At 35.1% G+C, this 26,400-nt stretch overlaps 1 protein-coding gene across 1 annotated transcript; it reads left to right on the top strand.

Annotated features, from left to right (window-relative positions):
• The first annotated feature begins 7,930 nt into the window (after positions 1-7,930).
• On the top strand, positions 7,931-8,374 carry LOC141695949 (uncharacterized). The gene has a single exon (XM_074500149.1). The coding sequence runs from the start codon at positions 7,931-7,933 to the stop codon at positions 8,372-8,374; it is 444 nt and encodes a 147-aa protein (XP_074356250.1).
• The last annotated feature ends 18,026 nt before the right edge of the window (positions 8,375-26,400 follow it).

Genomic DNA, 26,400 nt, shown 5'->3' with positions numbered 1-26,400 from the left:
ATATAATTGTACACATTATAGATCTAATTGCTAAAGCATATGGAGCTTTCTCAAACGGCCCTTATCATCTAATGATTTAGAGGACAATTATCTTTTGAGATCACTATCCCATGAGACATCGAAACATATCCTTTCTTTATCTCCTACATCCTAAAATGATGCAATATTTTATCAATGTATGTACTCCGATTATGTCGATTAATCTTTTCAATCTATCTCTATAGATCTTCATCCCTAATATATAGGTTGCATCTCCTAAGTCTTTCACCGAGAAACTATTTCTCAACCAAGTATTAACAGCCTGTAGAGAAGGTATGCCATTTCTTATTTGTTATATGTCATCTACATATAATACCAGGAATATCACATGGCTTCCACTAACCTCCTTGCAAACACATGGTTCATCTTCGTTTTGAATAAAGCCAAACACTTTGACCATTTTATCAAAATGAATATTCATTCTTCTTGAGGCTTGTTTCAATCTATAAATAGATAGAAGCAATTACAAACTATCTTAGCAAACTTTGGATCGATAAAACCCTCAGGTTGTATCATATATACATCCTCTTCAAGGATTCCATATAAGAAAGCAGCTTTGACATCCATTTTCCAAATCTCATAGTCAAAGTAAACAACTATTGCTAACAAAATCCTGATGGACTTGACCATAGTAACTAGTGAAAAAGTCTCATCATAGTCTATACCATGAATTTGTTTGAAACCTTTTGCCACTAGTCGCACCTTATAGGTTTGTACTTTACCATCCATGTCAGTTTTCTTCTTAAAAACCCACTTGCACCCTATAGGTTTTACCCCTTCGAGTGGATCAACTAAAGTCAATACTTTATTTTAATACATGTATTCCATCTCAGATTTCATGGCCTCTAGCCATCTCTCGGAGTCTGAACTGTTCATAGCATCTTGGTAGGTGAGAGGCTTATCATTATCCGTAAGCATCACATCACCATCTTGAGTCAAAAGAAATTTATAATTTCTCCCGAGCTCATGGTGAATCCTACTAGATCTACGAATAACCTGTATTTCTTGGACGGGATTACTTTCAACATTTTGATGTACATCCTAATCTTATTCCAACTCCGGTTCAATGTTATCATGTGGTTCTCGATCTTCATCGAGATGTATTGTCCTCCCACTGATTTTCTTAGAAAGTAGTTCTCCCTCAAAAAATACAGCGGCCCGAGCAACAAACACTTTATTCTCGGAAGGATTATAAAAACTATACCCTAGTCTCACTTGGGTATCCCATGAAATAACATCTATCTAATTTTGGTCCAAGCTTGTCAGAGGCTAAACGTTTTACAAACGCTTCACGTCCCCAAATAATCATAAATGACATGCTATGACGTTTATCAGTCCATATCTCATATGGAGTCTTTTGAACCGCTTTAGTCAGAATTTGGTTAAGTGTATATGCAGCCGTTTCTAGAGCATAACCCCAGAAACTGAATGAAAGATCGGCTTGACTCATCATCGATCGCACTATGTCCAACAAGGTACGATTTCTCCTCTCAGAATAATTATTCCATTGAGGTGTTCCAGAAGGAGTAAGTTATGATACACTATCACACTCCTTCAAGAAACTCTTGAAATTGAGGTTTAAGTATTCTCCTCCACGATCTGATCGTAGAACTTTTATACTTTTCCCTTGTTTTCTTTTCTACTTCGGCCTTATATTCTTTGAACATTTCAAAAGAATCGGATTTGTTCTTCATAAGAACCACATATCCATATCTACTGAAATCATCAGTAAATGTTAAGAAATAGTATAAACCCCCTTGCCATCATACGCATTTGACCACATACATCATTATGTATAAGTCATAATCGTTTGGTGGCCCTTTCACCTGATCAGGTAAAAATGGCTTTAGTCATTTTGCCAATGAGACAAAGTTCGCATCTTTCGTATGATTTAAAATCAAACTTATCCAAGTATTCAACTATATATAACTCAGAAATGCATGTCTCATTAATATGGCTTAACGACAATGCTAGAGGTAATGTTTGATTTGAGTCAACTTAGAACATATAAATTGTTAACTAATTATGCAACATTGTAAGTCTTATCATTAAATTAGAATAAACATTGTTTATTTAATTAAAATAAAAACCTTTCTTGTCCTGACAAGAAATTGACTTAATGTATCCGCTAAAGGCAGGCACGTAATAACAATTTATCAAGTTCTCAATCTCGCCTTATGGGCAAAATTAGGTATCGAGTTCCTTCAACTAGAGCAATAACTTTTGCTCCAATTCTAACCCTATACCTGAAGCTTGACCATTGCTAGTCTTCTTCTTTAGATCTTCCAAATAAGCTCGACAATTTAACTTTCATTCATCCAGTTATTTTCACAGAAATGACAATCATCTCCTTTAGCAACACCACTATTAGGCTTCAAATGCCCTTTGGGATTGGACTTTGGTTTGGCACCGAATAAGATCAAATCTTCACCTTGCCTGTCCACTTTCCTTTCCCATTTGAATTCCATGTGTACATCATCAATATGGACGTAATTCATGCCTTTACCGTGTTATATTCAGCAGTTCTAAACATGCTTAACAACTCAGTGAATATTTAGTTCATCTCATTCCTTTTGTTCTTAACAAACTAAGAATAGAAGTTGTTCAAAGATTGTTTGATCAAATCAAGTTGAGTCTCTAGACTATTCTTGAAACCCAAAATATCAAGGTACATATACCTATCATCTTTGGAACATATGGTCCAATCGGATATCATTCTCCCATTAATGTAAAAATATGTTGCCTTATTATTGTCAAATCTTTCTGACGAGCCTATCCTTCAGACATCCTTTGAAGGTGCTCAATAATATCATAAGCATCATTATGCTCTTGTTGCTTCTAAAGCCCAACACTCATAATTACAAGCATGAGACATGATACATCAGTTGTATAATTAATTTGCTTCTGGTAAGCATTTTGTTCAGCACATGTTTCATTCTCAACTAGAAGAAATAAGGGAGGGGTTTGAGTGACATCCTTGAACCTGAGGACAATCCTCAAGTTCCCATGTCAATTGAGGAAATTATTTCATGTCATCTTGTCCTTCTCAAGGACTATTACATAGAAACGTTATTTGTGTTATTTGTCATTTGATATCTACAATATTAAAGTGCATAAAATGACTTAGTCTACACATGATCATTAAATTATGTTCAAGTGATAATTCATTATATATTCACAATATATATCTCCCACTATTTTTATCAAATCAATAGCCCTAACTATTAATTCGGAAAAATAATATCTTCTATATCCTTTCTAGTGAGCCAAGATCCATATTTCACCATGCGTTAGGCCAACTTTGGCTTTTCTCCTAAAATATGATTATTTAGGTAGACAACATTTGTCAATTATATCAACTATATAACTCTTAGATATCTTGGTGGAACAACATTTGTTCACATTTATCTATGAATCTCGCCAAACTCTATGCCTCTAAGTTCACAATCCTATTGTGGTAACTTAGTTAAGTCAAAACCAATAGTCAAAATTATCAATATACTTTAACACATCTCCCATGATATATGGGAGTACTTCGCTTTGGTGAACCCACTCCTTATCGATCTAGAGTTAATGCATTAGACTTATTGGAAGGCATCTGATCAACTTAATATTAACTTTAGGGTTTTTGTTAATTTTAAAACGATCATGATCCCATCATAAAGAGATTCCCAATTTTTCCTTGAATAAAATACTTCAAATCAATATTCGTCAATGGTTTGATTTCCAGGTAGTGAGGGAGTCACAACGGTCTCGCTTAAAACCCACAACCTTACAAGTTCAAAGAACTCGCTTTTGACAAAATTGCCCCATATCAGAAATAAAGAAAATTTGTATTTTATTTCGTGTTTCATAAACACGAGAATCTCATAATCATTTGTTCATTTTAAAATCTTGAGTCGTTACAGATTTTATCTTATTTAGCAAGCATGGCATGAGTGTCGTATCTAATATATACATCCTTAATCTAATTAAGCATGCATATTTATAAACTACTCTACACATACATTCATCATATGCGCATATATATGTAAAGTGGAATAAATAAACATGGTTGGTTATGGCTTTATCCTATGTGATCTTTATCAAGCTAATGACAAAGATCTAAGTCAATCTAAGGTGAAAAATAAATACATGCTAACTATTACTTGTCTTCTTTCTTGTATTGCTTCCTTGGATGGCCTCCGTGTGGGAATACCCTTGATCTTCAAATCTTCATGTCTTCATGTACATTACAATAATGAAATATGAAAACTAATCTAATGAACTTACAAGAAGAACTCGAGTTACATTCGAGATTTAATAATTACAAGATTAAACGACATGCAAGCCGTATTTGAAAAACCAAAACCATTAACTTAAGGTCATAAGCCATAACCATCCACCATGCTCAATTAACACAAAATAACATGTTAAAACACATAGTCTGATCTTAACATATCATACCCATCATGATCTAATCATAAAAACCAAATATTGAAAAAATTAGAAAATTCGAAATTAAATCTGATAACATTAAATCGCAGATTAAAGGGTCTAAACGACGCCAAACGCCTTACAGATCAGTCGATGATAGCTATAGCTATTGATTACGTTTAGACGCTCGATTTCATATGCAATAGCGTATTCGTTTACCAAAATTGGACACCAGATACATATTTCAACAAATCCGCTGCATCCGATTCAGAATCGTATCATATACGATTCGTATAATAAGAACAAACACAAAACATGTATATATCAGTATATATACAGATTATATAATCATCATATGATTATACAACTCTTATGAATATCATATATTCAAAACATATATATACATACGCATATATAAATATAACAACATGTAAAACACACAAAATCACATACATAACAGTCATGGAATATTAAATACATGTTATCATCATAGAACCAGTAAACACATAAACAAATTAAACACATTTCGCAAGTAGCTCTGATGCCATTGTTAGGTTTCATGGACATAAACGCAACGGAAACACTAATTAAAAATGTAAAAAATCAGAATTTTTGAAACCCATCACAGGATCCATGCGAAAAACATATATTTAATTTGTACATCAGATTGTTTACCTTAAGAAGCTTTACCAATTGGTTGACTAGTGGAGATCCAAAGCTTGTTCAATCACCACGCATCCCGCTCTCGCGATCTACGCTCTATCGGTATCCACACGAATACTTGAACTCAAGGATTGGATGTGTACTAGCACAAACCCGTTTCTTCTTACTCTCTCCATCTTCTCTTTTGGTGGCTAGGGTTTTACTAAAAGTCTTTCACACACAAAATCAGACACACAAGAGATATTATATAGAGAGTAGAAAAACGAATTATAACTTTTAACTAATTAGGAGTTATTATTAATTCAAAATTCTTATTTGTATTATAATTAAGTCTCACTTAATTATTTAACAAATAAATTTCATAATTAATATTAGTAAATTTGAATATCAATATTTATCTAAATAATTAAGTCGTACTTAATTAATATTATAAATAATTTGAATTACTTTAATATAATTTAAATCCAATTTAAATTAAATAATCCTTCAAGAATTCTTAGTGTGTGACCCTATAGGTTATTATTACGTTAGCGACGAATTTTAAATCTAATTTAAAATCGTAAACAATGAACGGCATCTAGTAATACATCATTGCTACCCAAGTAATAATAATTAAACCGGTGATCGATTAAACCTTTTGTGGATAATGTACAATGTAATATAATCCCTTTAACCAAATATTATAGATTAAACTAGAGGCATGTAATGTGTCATCCTCATTATAGTTTAATCCAAGTTTCCTTGATCAATGAATAGACTATCATATCAAATCAACATTTGAGCGTGGCCACGCATTTTATAGTCTAGCTCACACAAGAGGCCAATAATATCACTCCTAAAATAGGAGGGTTAAATCCCATCTAGATCATTCATATTTCTCATACGATTCATAATATACCCAATATACTTTTATCATTACCCGATCAAGGATAACTTTTGATGAAATCAATGTATATTAATTCTCGTATAGAAATTTAATGACTTCAGGTCTAAGGATCATTACATCATTATCACTGTGAGAATTATTTATGACACAACAGACATGTAGAATCTCACATTGGGTCTGTCCAGCATCACATATGCCTGTGTTTTTAACTTTAGTATCACTATACCTATGATCAGTGAGATGTGATCATCAGTCAACAAACACACCAGTCTTAATGCATTATTATTGTCCATTAATAATAATACTCGACTAGGGACCTTTAGGAATATTGATACTATTCTCATAATCTCATTTCTAAGTCATGTACTTAGAGATATAGAATTGCATATCATATTCCAAGGATATTTATTAATCTAACATTTATATCGCAGTAAATTAAAAATTAATAAATTATAAAGAGAATAATTGATAGAAAATAAACATTAATAATCCTAATGTCTTAAACTAAAGCATCATAGTATTGTCTCTAGGGCACAAACTTTAACACTGGAAAGGGTGGTTAATCCCCGGGATGCTAGGAGCCTTATTGAGCTGAACCAATATAAGTACACTAATGTCCCGGTGGGTGAGGAACATATGGCCAACCTCACCGGCAATGAGCTAGCAGAAGCAATCCGACTCTATAGGCAAGAGCAAGCCCGGATCCAGGAAGAGGAGGAACCAGAGGAGTCCGGGGACTCCCATCAATCTAAAAGATATGTCTTCAACCGCATTGGAGCTAAGGCAAAGAAGAACCAAAAAGATCAAGGCAATAAGAAAAAAATAGAAGTAGCCAAACATAAGAGATTGGAAGAGATGAAGGAACAAATAAGAAAGAAGAAGAGGCAAAGCTTGAACTAAAGATCCAAGGAAGGATGCGGGTAGAAGAAGAGAAGCTATTGGCCAAGTCCAGGACCAAGAGGACTCGGAGGGATCCCACTCTCGAGTTCATTTCTGATGATGATGAGGAGAAGCAGAAAGATCTCAAGGATATGATCTATGAACTATAAAGGAAAATGTACAAAGAATCTGGGATGGAAATCGGAGAAACCCTGATGCCATTCAGCCACTCCTTGGAGGCTATCCCCCGATAGAGGGACTTAAAGCACTATAACTTTGATTCTTTTGATGGTCTGGGAGACCCAGAAGAACACTTGAATTACTTTGAGTAGATTGCGCAAATATACTACTATAATGATTTGACAAAGTCCAGGTTCTTCGCGTCAACTCTTAAGGGAGGGGCCCAAAGGTGGTTTAGCAGGATACCCTTATGGAGGATCCATAGCTGGAAGGAGTTCCGGGGAGCCTTTCTCGGGAGGTTCCGAGCAAACAAGACACATGAGATGCACATGTATCACCTGGAAACTATTTGGCAGCATGACAATGAGTCCCTCTTGGCTTATATGTGGCATTTCCAGGAAGCAAACAACAAGAACTCGAACTTGGACGAGCACGAGGCTCTAAGCATCTTCAGGAGGAACTTAGACTAGGAGCACAATGAAAGATACATAGTAGAACTAATCAACAAGGAGCCCCATAGTCTGGCGGTAGCCTACTCCATGGCTGCCAGATTCATTTAAGAAACTGATGTGCTCCAAGCTATGAGGATGACCCAGAATGGGGGATCTAGGAGCAAGAATTCTGATGACTGACCGAAAGGGGGTTACCATCAAGATAAAAAATTCAAGGAAAGCCAGCAGAACCAAGACAGACAAACTACTCCAATTTTCCAGAGGCTCGGTCGTAGGACGAAGTCCAAAAGTGATCCAGGGCCGACCAAGCAGTCCCGGGAGCCAAAGCAGGAGTCGGACTGGACTCCCCAACAGGAACCGGGAGGAAATCTTGAAGGAAATAAAAGACAAACCATTTTATTAACCACCAAAACCAATGCAGACTCCTCCGGAGAGCAGGCCTTACATTAGGCAATGCGATTATCATGAAACACATGGCCACAAGACTGAGAACTGCTTATCACTTAAGTACTTTATCGACGAGCAAGTTAAGAAAGGAAACCTCAACAAGTACCTAGTCCGGGACAACAACCAAAGAGAGGAAGGGCCTAGGAAAGGGAAGACTATAGTGAATATGGTTCTAGGAGGCTCCCACTTCCCACCACGGAGACCGGACTTTGGCGAAGAAGTACTCTCAATTCAATCACTCCCAGAGGTGGTTATATCTTTCAGTAGTAATGACTATGAAGGAGTCATTACTAACCACAATGAAGCGTTAGTTGTCACTTTGGATATTTGTGACAATGAAGTAAGGAGAATGCTGATAGACAACGACTCCTCAGTGAATATTCTCTTCAAGTATATTGTGGATCGAATGTAGCTAGGGAGCGTCCGCTCAAATGATTGTCGGGAAGGCCCACTCTATGGGTTCGGGAACAATTTAGTCCCGATCCAAGGGACCCTATACCTATATGTCCTTTTCAAAACTGCTCCCAACCAAGTCACTTATATTATCAAGTTCTATGTCATTAATACTCCTTCATCCTATAATGGCATAATTGGTCGGTCGGCTTTAACGAGGATGCAAGCAATAGCTTCAATCTCCCATCTCTAAATCAAGACCCCAACCTCGACTGGAGTCGGGAAAGTAAAAGGAGATTATGAGGTTGCTGAGAGATGCTACATTCATGCCTTAGTAATGGCAGAAACTCACCTAGATAATAAGAGAAAAGCAACAGTTCTTCACAAACAACAAAATATTAAAAAACATCGACCCCGCTCAAGGGAAGAAATAGGTAAAGAAGTGCGAGTAATTGAATCCGGTTTGGATCACAAAGCAACCAAACCAGGTTCGGAAGAACCAAAAAGCAACCAAGTCATGGTAGTTGTTGAAGCTAATCCATTCATAGACCTTCCCAATCCTACCATGCAAGAAACCAAGGGGGAGAATCAAAACAGGCAAATACTTACTTGAAGAAGAACTCCAAGGCTACTATTGGTCAACTATTCACCAGGATGCAGTAGAGTTCGGGAAAAAATGCAAGGAATACCAACTCTTCAGCAATGTGTCCCGGATGAGCCCAGTCCTACCCTCCTCAGTCCTGTCTCCAATCCCTTTTACTGTCTGGGGTATTGATATCATGAGACCCTTTACCCGGGCTAAAGGGGATCTCAGGTACTTGTTGGTTTCAAATGATTACATGACTAAATGGGTGGAAGCAAAAGCAATGAGGACTATCAACCAGCAAGACTGCATAAAGTTTGTGGATAATATTTTGATGAGGTTCGGGGTCCCAAGAGTCCTAGTATCTAATAACGGACTACAATTCGTTGGATCATAATTTGAGTCCTACCTCCAAGAGCACGAAATCAAGCACAAAAAGTCATCAGTAGCATATCCCCAGGGAAATGGTCAAGTAGAAGTCACAAATAGAATCCTGCTCCGAGGCATTGAAAAGAGACTTAAAGAAAGCAAGAGCAAATGGCCAGAAGAACTGTTAAGTGTATTGTGGTCCTACAGGACAAGCCCCCGAACAAGCACAGGAGAAACTCCATTCAAGCTAGCCCATGGTACAGAAGCTGTAATATCAGAGACATAGCGTGTAATTATTTTTATCGATAAATAATTATTATGTGATTTTTGGTGAATTATCTGATGATTGGTGTTGATATGTGGATATTTATATGTGGTAAAATATAGGTATATAAATTTTATTATGTCTGGAATAAAATATAGATAATTGTGATATTTTTCTTCTAATTTTTGGAGTGTTATATGATTTTATAATAATTTATGAATTTATTAATTATTTTCTGAATAATTACAAAACTATTTTATAAAGCCGGGAATCGTCCAACTTCAACCATTTTTGCGTTTTTACAACCCGAAACCCTTCGAAAAACTCCTTCCTATCCTAATCTGATCATTCCGGACATTTTCCATGTTTTGACTTTTTCAATCCGGCTTACGGTTTGACCCGTGCGCATCCTGGGGCAAAATTTTCGATACGATAATCATTTCAATAACACTATTTTGGTATAAAGTTGTAACACCCCCAAATCCGGGGTCGGGGATCCGGGTTGTCACGAGTTCCATTTCCCTTAATAACACCCAATCTTAATAATTAATTGACTACTCTGTACTGTGACCCCATAATAAACACACACACCACACGTTATAGTCTCAGAGATGAACATCCAAAAATAATCACAATTCATTTTATTCCACAATTATCTGCCAATACACCTTAAAAGGTTTTCTGAATAAAATTTACATTTTCTTTGCCATTATTACAATTCATAAATATACATAAATCTGGTACATCAAAAGTTGAATCCTAGCCTATTGGTAGTTCCTACCTCAGCTACAGCGACATCAATGCCCATAGGAAGCTGCGGAACGTTTCCTATCCGCTCGCGAATTGAGAGCTTGGTCCTGTTCATCTTGTCTATCTGATGTTGTATGATGGAAGAAGAAAGCAAGGGTGAGCAGCAAGCCCACCAAAATAATATGTATAATGATTTACAGTATATGAGCCTTCTCATAATATTCATGAAAGCCTTGGTCAAAAGAAATGAACCAAGTTTAATATCTTAATGTGATGAGGTCGCAAAATATTCAGTATATATACATATATACTTTTCAAAATCTTGGAAGTCCTCTTCCATGTATAATATACACAAAGTTCCAGTTTATAACTGTATAAAAAATATCGTTGCAACGTGATCTCATATATCTAACCTTGTCTCAACGTTTTTCTGAAAGTCTTTGATATGCATAAGATAATCATTTACTAGATATAAGTTTAAAAGATGAAGTTACAAGATACTCCAATATACTTATATCTTTTCCGAATACTACTTGAACTACCACCGTTCAAGTTATAATTAGTTTCAAAAGTTCATCACACTGATGAGACTACAAGATAAGACTTGAATAGATTCAATCTTTGAAATATTTTGAAGGAAATGAAGTTATTATATACTTCATTAAGTCCCGATATATATATATACATACGTTTCCTGAAAACCTCTGTCATGTAAAGTATGAACAGAATTGCAATATCCAATAAATTTGGAAAGGAAAGAATTTTGGCATAAACCTGATATCTTGCTGATCAGGCAAAGATACCAATAAGTAACCTTTTCTACTAGTAGATGGACGAATTCCCCACTGGTCATCACCCTGGTCGTAATAGGACCTTATGCTGGACTGCCACTCAGCCACTTATGCTTTTGATGGACTCCCACTGAGCCACTTACACTATCATGGACGCCCACTGAGCCCATGTTGCTTATGCCGACTCAATAGATGGACTTACTTCCCGAACGTTGGGTAAGTAATCAATTCATTTACCAAAACTGCAACCTTGTTACGAATATAAAATACACCATAGAGCCGGATCCCTTAGATTTTTGAGCAAGTATTCAAGTCCCCTTAAAATGGAAGATCTTGAATTTGAAAACAAGTTTTGGGATCCGCTCTACCCTTTTAAATTCATTTTGAAGACTCGAAAACATTTTTAAGAATGTTTGGAGTAATGCTGATTTATAAAATAAATCAGTCCCAATATGAAAGAAATATCTGAATATTATTATTTAAATAATATTCCCATAAAGAATAATTGAGGTAGAATTTGGAAAACTTATACTTGAAATGAATAGCAAATAATCAAAGATATACTTATACGAAAGTAATATCTTAATTTGAATAATCAAAAATAAGGTTGATTATCGACACCTTTTTCTTTAATAAAATAAAGAATATATCTTAGCAAATAATCGGAGTCATAGATCCTCAAATGAATATTCAAATAATATTCATTAAATAATATAAACTGAGTCATAAGCCCTCGAATGAATATTCGAAATAATATTCAATTAATAAAATAAAAGGAGTCATAAGTCCTCAGATGAATATTCAAGTAATATTCAAATAATAAAATAAACTGAGTCATAAGCCCTCGAATGAATATTCGAAATAATATTCAATTAATAAAATAAAAGGAGTCATAAGTCCTCGGATGAATATTCAAGTAATATTCAAATAATAAAACAAACTGAGTCATAAGCCCTCGAATGAATATTCGAAATAATATTCAATTAAGTAAAATAAAGGTATCGAATAAACCTTATTCGATCAATAGTTTTGAAAACTATATCCATATATATATAAATATAATTATATATATATATATATATATATATATATATAATATACTCGGGAACATCGACTCCCGGTTTAGAAATATGTTCACCTTTTATCCCCTATACTAAGGGTATACGCCACTACTTGCTTATTTCTAGCATAGGTATTATGCAACTATAAGCATCGAAATCAACAGATAGATAACCAGATTACGAAACAGACATGCATATATACCATATCAGCATGCTCCAATATATCACAAAATTTGCTAATAACAATCATGCACTTATCATAAGATAATGCATATACATATATTTACATCACAACAACAGTATAACGGGTAGAAAACTTGCCTGAGCGACTGGGGGTTACGAATGGCTCGGGACGAGTCTGGTAACCTATAAACAACAAGTAAGTTGGAATTAAACCAAAGTCACTTGTAAATCTATACTCTAACAAACTCAGACTCTAACGATCGTTTTGCGCTTACTGATTCTCTTAAGTCAGTCGAGTACCCTCGGCTCCACCATTTTTAATAAATTAACCATTACGAGTTTTAAAGCGATTCCTTCGTGAGTGTCTTACCAACTGCCTAACACTCTTACCATAATTGTTTCATACATTAATTAACCCTTTTTGGTCTTTAACCTATGTTTCAAAGTAAGGCGAGGGGAAATGTTTCGTTCGCGAAACGCCGTTACTTGAAACGGTCGTTTCTCCTAAACCGTGCATCGGAATCGAACGAACTACATATCAAAACGAAGCTCGTAACACGAGCTATCTAGACATGGCAATGGTCATAATCTAGCAGGGGGTTCTCGGGTCCTAATGTTATGCACAAAAACAGTCTAAAGAAAATCGGACGTTACGACGGCTATGTCCCAAATTTAAACCATTCAAAACCAACCACAATTCAACCCCAAATCAATCATACAACCAACATCCATCCAAACCACATCATAAAAGCCCCAACAAATCCACATTAACCATTTATACTTATTCCCCACATGAACTAAAAGCTTTACTTAGGTTCTTTAACTAATTATCAAGATTTACAACTCCACCAATACCACAAAACCAACTAATCTCTACAAACTCAACCAAACTTCAAACAATCAAGCATCATGCTTCACATATACTATATCAATCATATTAAATCCTAATTACTCAAAACTAAAGCCAGGGTTTGTAGTTTATACCTTCCTTGGAGAGTGGAGAATCAAGAGAATGGCTTGGAATCACCCTTAAAGTCCTTATCCAAGCTTAATCTAAACAAAACTTCAAGAACACAAATTTTAGTTCTTGAAAAACACTATTCACCATCTTCTTTCATGATTTATAGAAAAAGTTTGGCTTGGAATTAGAAGCTTCAACTTATAGGAAGTATGTAACTATCCATGGGGAAGCTTAGATAATTACCTTGCTAAATAGTAAGTGGTGGAGTTTGGATCTTCATTTTTTAAGAAAGAAGCCGAGAGCATGAAGAAGAAAGAGAGATTTTTTTGTGTTTTGATGAAAATGATTTGCTTGGCTTGGTTGATTTGGTTTTGTTTTTGTTTTAGTTAATTACCTAATTAACCTTGGACTTTGTGTGGTTCTCATTCAACCACACCTCCTTCCTTCCCATGTCATGCTTGTATCATTCTCATGATGTCATTCTCCCCTCCTTGTCCTCTTCTTATTGGTTGGGTGACATCATCCTCTCTAATCCCTTTGATTAACTTCCTAATTGTTTGCCTAATGACCGCTGATCTGTTATACGGTTCGCTTAACTTTCGTTTTTGTTTATCGTTTGAGGGATCATACCCGGGATCTTATTACTTAGGTTCCCTTAACCTTTCTCAATACATTATATTCCTTTTTATGATCCTCTATTATAATCCTTTAATTTAAATCCTTTTTATCCTGTTACCTTATACTCAATTCTTTCCGTATCTATTGGATTTCCGGGAAAAATCAAAGTGTTCGGAATTTGATTCTGACGATCTTTGCATACACTTATATACCATATAGAGTACTAATAAAATCTCAGAATATCCATATCAGAACCCCTACATAGTGTGGCATGAAAAATTTTCTCATTCAGCAAAAACACTATTCATAAGGGTTTCAAAAATTTCCAAAAATTTGGGGTTATTACAGTCTCCCCTCCTTAAAAGGATTCCGTCCCGGAATCAGATAGAAATGAATAGGGATACTTTCTTAGCATTGCACTTTCTAACTCTCAAGTCAATTTTCCCACATTGTGGTTCTACCATCAAACTCTTACTAGTTTGATAACCCTTCTCCTAGCACTTGTTCCTTTTCACTCTATAACCCTTCCTGGTTGCTCCATATAGGTTACGTCGGGTTGCATGTCTATGCGCTTATATTCCCCTATTTATCTGGCACCCGAATTACACTTTCTTAACATTGATACGTGGAACACGTTATGAACTTGTTGCAGGTTCGGGGGTAAGGCTAGCTCATAAGCCAACTTCCCAATCCGTCTTAGTATCTCAAAAGGTCCAATGTATCTTGGGCTTAGTTTTCCTTTCTTTCCAAATCTCATTAACCCCTTCCAAGGGAATACCTATAACAACACTAGGTCCCCTACTTCCTATTTCTTGTCCTTTCGTGTCAAATTGACATACTTCTTATGTCCATCTTGGGCTACTACCAGCCGTCCTCTGATTAGATCTATTATATCCTTGGTCCTTTGGACTACTGCGGGTCCGAGCATCTTGCGCTCTACAACTTCATCCTAACATAAGGGAGATCGACATTGTCTTCCCTCAAGGATCTCATAAGGCGACATCTCGATAATGACATATGATCTATTGTCGTAAGAAAACTCAATCCGTGTTAAGTGATCATTCCAATTTCTTTCAAGTCTATTGCACAGATTCTCATTATAGCTTTTGCTACTCAATACCCATTCTTTTCCAGTTCGTAATCGCTATCACCTTCCGTTCCTAATATTATACTGGTTATACCTTTGGCTCGTTAGCATTCTATAACCTTTTAATAACCACGTCAACCTTAGTATCACGAATGTGTTTCCATTCCGAATACCACCAAAATTTTACTACTCCTTTTTCAGCTGTTTCTATTATCGAAAGCTTCATCCTTCATATAGAAGTAAAAGAATTTATTGAGAGATCACTATGATCAAGAACACTTGTTCTATTGCATAGTTAATACAGAAGGTGGCCAACCTTTAGTACTTGACAAGCAATTAAACAACATGTAGTATCCTACTAGGCCTCTATCACACAGATAGATAGTCATTCGGCAATACCTCCCCTTCTGGAAGCGTTGTTCTTCTCAGTTTATATGAAATGAAAAGAAGAGAAAAGAACGAACTGAAGAGAATCGTATATACGTAAAAAAATTATTGCCATAAAATATCTGGCTTGGAATCTACCTCTGAACTATAGAGGTCTGTCACAGGAGAACAAAACATATATGTATTTATATCAACATCAAGTATTATAGCATCGTATTTCACATGCCTAAATATTTTTGCTATTCCGTCCATCATTCTATGGACCCATGCTCTTCCTCGAGCTTATACACAATCACCTTTGAAACTCCCTTGATATCGAAAATCGAACCTGGGATCTCATTCTAGACATCATCGTTACTAGAGTTCTATGCTTGCACCGCAACCTTCCTCGTATAATAATACGACTCTCTATTGATAAGAAAGAATAAATATTCACTAGGTAGATACTCTACTTAATTAGTCTATCAATGATAACTTATACACTACCATGACCCGATTAGTGGTACTCAATCTCAACATCCATTCCAATACAACTCTCATGGTTGTAATCAGCTCATTACTCGCAGAATCATTGCTGCATTATTATGGTCCACCACTGACCTACTGTCGTCATTCACGTTCCATGATATCTTAATATCTAACCATACGGAGTCCATACATATCGTATCAAATCCTTCTAAGGAGGTAACATAATCACCATTCATGATTCATGAAGAACACTCCTGATCCTGACATACATACATGACATGAAGCAAATAAAATTGCAGAAGAGTTTCAATCAAAGCAACGATAGCAGGTTAATACCATTCTTAATCATATGCCTTAAATAGAAGACTTAACTCAAAGGTTCGTTTAGTCCTTTTTGAAACATGGTCCTGGATTATTCTCAAGATAGTACCTTATGAGATAGATAGCCCGCTCCTGGTGATTACACGAATTAAACCTTTACCGAACTACTATTACGGTTGGGTATTGCACAGTCATCAGAAGGAATGTCAATCTTCCAAACCATAATACAACCTTCATAGCTTTAACCATCATCACTGTATTCCTTTGGCACAAGCGCTTATAATTATCCTCTTACCTTTAAAGTGTCGGCCACCTCTTTGGCCTTTCCTGATAGTAAAATTTCCTTACAGTCAATGTCATTTTAACCACTTCCAAATAAATTTTCTACCTTATTTCAATCACAGCTTATGTGAAGATGTTTTCCTCAAAATCAGATGAGTAACAAAAATATCACCATTTTTCCATAAGTTATTGCCTCAGTCTTTAGAGGCTAATCACTGTCAAGACTGACTCTCAATCATAATTAGAACATCTTTTATCTGAAGTCCTAATTGCCCTGAACAATTTCGACCATTACTGGTTCGATCCATACTTTCTCGTGGTTTAACACGTGCCCCACTTGGCATCATTATAATTATGTCATATTTCCTTTATCAACATTTTTATTCTTGAGAATTTCGAATATTTCCTTTCTCCTTGTGAAACCTCTAAGGTTGTCCTTCAATCGTTCCTCCTGTATTCCCTAGATACAGGGCATATCAAAATACCATTTACTAATACTAGAACCATTGTCTATATACTTCTGAAAAATTTCTCCACTGATCCTTAAAGGTTGTTATTACCTTAATCCTTTCCAATTCATCCTGTCAAAACTCATACTATCCCTATTAAGGGTGAAATGCCAACCTTTATGCATTCCCCTAGGATTCATTTTAAGTTACCGATGTTCTATCCTTAATTCCACCTTTAAAAGGTATATGCATCCTTCCATGGATAAATCAAGTCATATATCCCAGATAAGGGTGTCTTATTCAATCATTCCCACCTCGATAGTATATGTCTAATTTCACAATAACATTTGTATTCAAAATGGGGTCAATCAATATGGCCTCCAAAAGATAGCAACGGTTATCCGTTTGTCTTGCCTAATTTGGTAACGATAACAAGGATGTTCTGGAAGATATTGGTCGTGTTCAACGTGAACCTCTTCTTAATAATTCCTTATTTACTTTTGTTGTTTATCTCAACAGTCACCTCAATGTTGGGATATCTTTCATATCTGGCATCTTCCTTTCTGGGTATCAAGCCACTGGTCTTACACTTCACATTCTTGAAGGTCACTTCCTTCATCCAATTTTCCTACTTTCTTACTTCCTTGTCTCCTTAGTCTATCCGCGTCTCATTATTTATCCTTCGAATTATCTCAAGGTTTCCTCGAATCCTCCCAACTTACAGGGGATAAACTATATGTATCTCTTATACCTTCAACCATCAACTTTAACTCATGGTGAATCATCCTCATCCTGATGATTACTTACTTTTCTATTTCTATTGCTATGAGTCTTGAGGGTTTCCTCATACCCAACTTCCTTATCATTCCTCAAACTCTATTGCCTTTATATTCCTTTCCACTTCAGTTTCTTTTTATTTTCCTTTCTCTTATCAGTATTTCATGAACCAACACAACATAAGCATTGATTTCAAACGTCCCGTCATTCTGGATTCGTGTCCTCAGAACGAATCTTGATAACTTTTACAATTTAGTTTCATAATACATCATACTCGTCCACCTTCGTTCTGGCTCTAAAGCTTTTGCACTCTCTCCATAACCTTGGGAAGTACTTTCCTGAAAACAATTGACTGAACTTAAATCAGTTTATTATAATTTCTTGCTCCGTGCCTTCCTTGGTCTTTCATCAGCGGGTGGTCTCTCTCTTAGGATGGTAAGTGACAAAAACAATCTTTTGTGGTTCATCAATCATTTAGAATCTCAAATGATTCATCTATTCCCTTTTAGCCAGGCTCTTGCCTCGACTGGGTCAACCTGTTCCTTGGAACTCTGAGAGCTTAGCGACTTAAAGGTCATGAAAGAATTTCCTACCGCATTGTTTCCTCAAGGTGGTGGTTGGGGATAATAGTCTAAGTTTTTTTTTAGACAGGTCCATGAATTGCCGTATAGGAGTACCGTCTCGGGTCTCCTTATCTCGCTCGACTTCTGCTTGCTTAGTCTAAATATTTCTTCCTACTCCCCATACTTCGGGTTATCTCATACGTTAAAATCCTCATTTTCCACTTCATTATGTTATGGGTTCCTTCTATCTTGATGGCGTCCTCCCTGACTATCACATTCAGGGTTTGCCCTTAATCTTATTCCTTGAACTATGACTTTTATCTAAGATCTCATCTTTAAGCTCTTGAACATTTGGAACCCAAATTCTATAGGAATACCTCATTATTCCCTTATCATCTTTCTCGGTATTAATCTCATATCCATTTGTTGGCTCTCTGCCTTCATTCATCACTTTTTCTGGCATAATATGTTCTTTTCCGATAATTCGGTCTGTATTGCAATCTCAAACAGCTTTTCGGTACCGGCTCCGGTTACCTTCACTTCTATTTCCATTTTCTCAAAATCTCTTATAAACTCTCTCAAAGACATTATCATCTTGAGTCTCTCCTTTTTACTAAGGGCATCAGCCACCACATTGGCTTTCCCCGAATGATAAAGAATCTCCCAATCAATATTCTTGATTAGCTCTAACCGCCTCCTCTGGCATATGTTGAGCTCTTTCTACGTGAAAATGTACTAGAGCTCCTATGGTTTGTGTAAATCTCGCACTTCTATCCATGCCAGTAGTGCCTCCAATATTTAGGGCAAAACTATTACCACGAGCCCAAGCTCATGGGTGGGGATATCGAATTTTATATTCCCTTAATTGTCTTGATGCGTACGCGATTACCTTGTTGTGCTGTATAAAAAGCACCCTAATTCCTTATGCGAAGCGTCACTACACATCACAAAATCTCATTTTCCATCCGGCAACGCCATCATAGGGGCCGTCACCAATCTTTGCTTCAGTTCTTGAAAGTTGTTCTCGTATTTCTCTGTCCATTTGAACTTCTCAGTCTTACGAGTAAGCCGCGTTAAAGGGGGCTACTATCTTTACAAACTTGAATGAACCTCCGGTAGTGACCGACCAATCCTACCTCTGGTAGTCGACCTAACCATGGTCATCAATTCATCAGTGGTCCTTTATTCATTCTTGTCAGGATCCTCCATGGGATCCTCCTCAGCAACTATCCCTTCTAGGACAACATCCTCAACAACTACATCCTCAATATGAACATCATCCGATCCCGCGTTAGGACACTCTATCGGATCCATAATATGATCTATAATAAGTAATAAACATTATCGCGCTGTTGCTCCTCAACCTCAGGGTTCGGAGTCCCGCTACCATCTACGATAACGAACTACGCTTTTATCACGATATTTATAAGGGTTCCCATAAGGGTTTTAACTGTCAGTGCTACGTTAGGTAGCCCGACTATGAACTTGGCAAGAGTTTTTATTATCTTAGTGAACTTATTATCTTAACGTCACATCATCTCTGAGGTTTATAACGCTTAGCTCTGATACCACTTCTATAACACCCCCAAATCCGGGGTCGGGGATCCGGGTTGTCACGAGTTCCATTTCCCTTAATAACACCCAATCTTAATAATTAATTGACTACTCTATACTGTGACCCCATAATAAACACACACACCACACGTTATAGTCTCAGAGATGAACATCCAAAAATAATCACAATTCATTTTATTCCACAATTATCTGCCAATACACCTTAAAAGGTTTTCTGAATAAAATTTACATTTTCTTTGCCATTATTACAATTCATAAATATACATAAATCTGGTACATCAAAAGTTGAAGCCTAGCCTATTGGTAGTTCCTACCTCAGCTACAGCGACATCAATGCCCATAGGAAGCTGCGGAACGTTTCCTATCCGCTCGCGAATTGGGAGCTTGGTCCTGTTCATCTTGTCTATCTGATGTTGTGTGATGGAAGAAGAAAGCAAGGGTGAGCAGCAAGCCCACCAAAATAATATTTATAATGATTTACAGTATATGAGCCTTCTCATAGTATTCATGAAAGTCTTGGTCAAAAGAAATGAACCAAGTTTAATATCTTAATGCGATGAAGTCGCAAAATATTCAGTATATATACATATATACTTTTCAAAATCTTGGAAGTCCTCTTCCATGTATAATATACACAAAGTTCCAGTTTATAACTGTATAAAAAATATCGTTGCAAGGTGATCTCATATATCTAACCTTGTCTCAACGTTTTTCTGAAAGTCTTTGATATGCATAAGATAATCATTTACTAGATATAAATTTAAAAGATGAAGTTACAAGATACTCCAATATACTTATATCTTTTCCGAATACTACTTGAACTACCACCGTTCAAGTTATAATTAGTTTTAAAAGTTCATCACACTGATGAGACTACAAGATAAGACTTGAATAGATTCAATCTTTGAAATATTTTGAAGGAAATGAAGTTATTATATACTTCATTAAGTCCCGATATATATATATACACCTATATATATACATACGTTTCCTGAAAACCTCTGTCATGTAAAGTATGAACAGAATTGCAATATCCAACAAATTTGGAAAAGAAAGAATTTTGGCATAAACCTGATATCTTGCTGATCAGGCAAAGATACCAATAAGTAACCTTTTCTACTAGTAGATGGACGAATTCCCCACTGGTCATCACCCTGGTCGTAATAGGACCTTATGCTGGACTGCCACTCAGCCACTTATATATTTGATGGACTCCCACTGAGCCACTTACACTATCATGGACGCCCACTGAGCCCATGTTGCTTATGCCGACTCAATAGATGGACTTACTTCCCGAACGTTGGGTAAGTAATCAATTCATTTACCAAAACTGCAACCTTGTTGCGAATATAAAATACACCATAGAGCCGGATCCCTTAGATTTTTGAGCGAGTATTCAAGTCCCCTTAAAATGGAAGATCTTGAATTTGAAAACAAGTTTTGGGATCCGCTCTACCCTTTTAAATTCATTTTGAAGACTCGAAAACATTTTTAAGAATGTTTGGAGTAATGCTGATTTATAAAATAAATCAGTCCCAATATGAAAGAAATATCTGAATATTATTATTTAAATAATATTCCCATAAAGAATAATTGAGGTAGAAGTTGGAAAATTTATACTTGAAATGAATAGCAAATAATCAAAGATATACTTATACGAAAGTAATATCTTTATTTGAATAATCAAAAATAAGGTTGATTATCGACACCTTTTTCTTTAATAAAATAAAGAATATAGCTTAGCAAATAATCGGAGTCATAGATCCTCAAATGAATATTCAAATAATATTCATTAAATAAAATAAACTGAGTCATAAGCCCTCGAATGAATATTCGAAATAATATTTAATTAATAAAATAAAAAGAGTCATAAGTCCTCGGATGAATATTCAAGTAATATTCAAATAATAAAATAAACTGAGTCATAAGCCCTCGAATGAATATTCGAAATAATATTCAATTAATAAAGTAAAAGGAGTCATAAGTCCTCGGATGAATATTCAAGTAATATTCAAATAATAAAATAAACTGAGTCATAAGCCCTCGAATGAATATTCGAAATAATATTCAATTAAGTAAAATAAAGGTATCGAATAAACCTTATTCGATCAATAGTTTTGAAAACTATATCCATATATATATAAATATAATTATATATATATATATATAATATACTCGGGAACATCGACTCCCGGTTTAGAAATATGTTCACCTTTTATCCCCTATACTAAGGGTATACGCCACTACTTGCTTATTTCTAGCATAGGTATTATGCAACTATAAGCATCGAAATCAACAGATAGATAACCAGATTACGAAACAGACATGCATATATACCATATCAGCATGCTCCAATATATCGCAAAATTTGCTAATAACAATCATGCACTTATCACAAGATAATGCATATACATATATTTACATCACAACAACAGTATAACGGGTAGAAAACTTGCCTGAGCGACTGGGGGTTACGAATGGCTCGGGACGAGTCTGGTAACCTATAAACAACAAGTAAGTTGGAATTAAACCAAAGTCACTTGTAAATCTATACTCTAACCAACTCAGACTCTAACGATCGTTTTGCGCTTACTGATTCTCTTAAGTCAGTCGAGTACCCTCGGCTCCACCATTTTTAATAAATTAACCATTACGAGTTTTAAAGCGATTCCTTCGCGAGTGTCTTACCAACTGCCTAACACTCTTACCATAATTGTTTCATACATTAATTAACCCTTTTTGGTCTTTAACCTATGTTTCAAAGTAAGGCGAGGGGAAATGTTTCGTTCGCGAAATGTCGTTACTTGAAACGGTCGTTTCTCCTAAACCGTGCATCGGAATCGAACGAACTACATATCAAAACGAAGCTCGTAACACGAGCTATCTAGACATGGCAATGGTCATAATCTAGCAGGGGGTTCTCGGGTCCTAATGTTATGCACAAAAACAGTCTAAAGAAAATCGGACGTTACGACGGCTATGTCCCAAATTTAAACCATTCAAAACCAACCACAATTCAACCCCAAATCAATCATACAACCAACATCCATCCAAACCACATCATAAAAGCCCCAACAAATCCACATTAACCATTTATACTTATTCCCCACATGAACTAAAAGCTTTACTTAGGTTCTTTAACTAATTATCAAGATTTACAACTCCACCAATACCACAAAACCAACTAATCTCTACAAACTCAACCAAACTTCAAACAATTAAGCATCATGCTTCACATATACTATATCAATCATATTCAATCCTAATTACTCAAAACTAAAGCTAGGGTTTGTAGTTTATACCTTCCTTGGAGAGTGGAGAATCAAGAGAATGGCTTGGAATCACCCTTAAAGTCCTTATCCAAGCTTAATCTAAACAAAACTTCAAGAACACAAATTTTAGTTCTTGAAAAACACTATTCACCATCTTCTTTCATGATTTATAGAAAAAGTTTGGCTTGGAATTAGAAGCTTCAACTTATAGGAAGTATGTAACTATCCATGGGGAAGCTTAGATAATTACCTTGCTAAATAGTAAGTGGTGGAGTTTGGATCTTCATTTTTTAAGAAAGAAGCCGAGAGCATGAAGAAGAAAGAGAGATTTTTTTGTGTTTTGATGAAAATGATTTGCTTGGCTTGGTTGATTTGGTTTTGTTTTTGTTTTAGTTAATTACCCAATTAACCTTGGACTTTGTGTGGTTCTCATTCAACCACACCTCCTTCCTTCCCATGTCATGCTTGTATCATTCTCATGATGTCATTCTCCCCTCCTTGTCCTCTTCTTATTGGTTGGGTGACATCATCCTCTCTAATCCCTTTGATTAACTTCCTAATTGTTTGCCTAATGACCGCTGATCTGTTATACGGTTCGCTTAACTTTCGTTTTTGTTTATCGTTTGAGGGATCATACCCGGGATCTTATTACTTAGGTTCCCTTAACCTTTCTCAATACATTATATTCCTTTTTATGATCCTCTATTATAATCCTTTAATTTAAATCCTTTTTATCCTGTTACCTTATACTCAATTCTTTCCGTATCTATTGGATTTCCGGGAAAAATCAAAGTGTTCGGAATTGGATTCTGACGATCTTTGCATACACTTATATACCATATAGAGTACTAATAAAATCTCAGAATATCCATATCAGAACCCCTACATAGTGTGGCATGAAAAATTTTCTCATTCAGCAAAAATACTATTCATAAGGGTTTCAAAAATTTCCAAAAATTTGGGGTTATTACAAAAGTGTTTTATAAGAAGCCCGGTCTTGATAATTATCTAAACGTTTTAATAGTTATCCAAAAGTTTTGATAATTATCCAAAAAAAGATGATGGTTATCATTATCCAATTGGATCGTTTTTGCAGTTACTTAGCGGCTAAGTAACTTATTTTTCGATCCAATACGATCCAACACGTATTAAGATTCTATAAATATAAATAGCCAATATAGTATTGTATTTTGTACAGATAATTATTTGCAAACAGTAAAACTATATAATTTCCAGAGAAAAACTTTAATATTCATCGCATTCTTCATAATCAAACGAGGATTCAAAGGCGTTATCGAACTCCGATTCGAGTGTGCCATATATCAAATCAAAGCTCTCGAAAAGTTCTGTCATAATCTATTATCCATTTCAGTGCAGAAATCAAGGTGATTTTATTATTTAATTGTTTTAATTCAAATTTATTAATGATTAAAATAGGAATTTTTGTTCTTGATATTGTTTATGTGATTTGATGCTTGAATCATGTTGATCTTTTCTTCCTGGTCATTTTGGTATATTATATGATGAATTTGGAGTTCAATAACATGTTCAAATTGACGTTTGATTCTCGAAATTAAAAATTAGGGTTTATGTGTTCGAATGTTCTTAATTGAAAATTAGGTGTTTCTTTGTTAGGGGTTATTAGATGAAGTTGATTACATGGTTGTGTAGATCATGGAAAAATAAATCGATTGGTATATTTGGAATTAACAGACGATTCAGGAATCGTCTGTTCTTCACGATTTTCCGGACGTTTCAAGCATGGTTTGGCGATTTCGTTTGTACAGTAATGATTGTCTCGTGTTGCTCTAAAAATCTGCACGTTTTGGTCAAGTTCTGGGCACCTTGGTTCGCCGCCGGCCGTCGGAGACGACGGCGGTGACGGCGACGGTGGTAATTTACAGTTTAGCCCCTATATGTTTTCAGAATATTCGGTTTTAATATTTATGTTTTGAAAACTTCCACTTCAGCCCCTGCAGTTTGCAAAACTTGCAAATATTGTATTCCAGTTTCCAAAATTTTCAAAAATCGCATTTCCTTTTTATTTATTTTCAGAAAATGGTTTTTAATAGTTAAAAACTCTAAAAATCATTATTTTAAATTCTAAAAATCATTTTCATTTAAAAATAAATCTCGATTAATTAATTAATTAATTTTAGTTGATAATTAATTATTTAATTAGTCAATTAATTTAAATATTAATTGATTAATTAATTTAATTAGTTATTAATTAATATTAATTGATTATTTAATTAGATTTAATTATTTATTTGGATTTAAAAATTCCAAAAAATAGTTTCGAGCTTTAAAATATTTTTTTTAAAATATATTTTTTAAAGCTCGATAATTATTATTAAATTGTTTTAAAGTCAAATCCGGGTGTTCAAATCATATTATTTAATTATAAAATGATTCAGAGACCCGTTTTAATTCTGAAAAATATTTAAAAATTCGTAATAAATACCTGGAAGATCATTTTAACCCCGAATCTTCTTTGAAAAATTATTTTGATCGAATATCTTACATGCTATGTGCCACGTGCTATCTAATTGATGTGTTATATGCCTATGTGGTTGTTGTTTGACTATTTTGGTCATAAATTTTATTCTGTAAATAGGATTTGGGTAAAACGAAGGGTAGATAGAAGCTTATGATGTCTATGTGGCGATTGAAATAATATGTGATTGAATATTGAAAGATACTTATGATGCCTAGCAGAGTAAGCGAGGCATAGAAAAGAAAGTCAGTGATCAGTAAATAGAACTGAAGTGTAGAAAAAGAAAGCAAGTGATCGATGAATAGAAGCAAGGTATAGAAAAAGAAGGAAAGAGATTGATGAGTAGAACTGTTAGATGAGTACAAATAAGGTTAGAAATCATTTGTGATAAGGCAACTACTTCTGAACCTTTTTCAAGATATATTGCAAATATTTCCAAACTTTCTCATAACATGTTAGTATTCAAAATAAGCCATGTTTTAAATTGTAACCACTTCAAACTGTTCAACCTTGAACCCTGATTAAGTCATTAAACTTGTATTATAAGCTTTATTTCTTGTAAACCACCAACGGTTGATTTCCCATATATTAAACCATTCAAATACAATACTACTCCACAAATACATACACACCATAAACCAAGTATTGCAACAGAATTTCTTGAGCATACATAAACTTATACACCCTAGAATACCCTATGACATCAAAGAACTATACCCTGTATTATCATTGAACCATTGTTCATCAGATACTTGATTCTTCATCAGGCTTGAAGCCGTTCTTCAT

This window comes from Apium graveolens, chromosome 11 (genome assembly GCF_009905375.1).
Source record: "Apium graveolens cultivar Ventura chromosome 11, ASM990537v1, whole genome shotgun sequence".
Classification (NCBI taxonomy): domain Eukaryota; kingdom Viridiplantae; phylum Streptophyta; class Magnoliopsida; order Apiales; family Apiaceae; genus Apium; species Apium graveolens.
The sequence above is the reverse complement of the archived record's forward strand: the minus strand, read 5'-3'. Positions and strand labels throughout refer to the sequence as shown.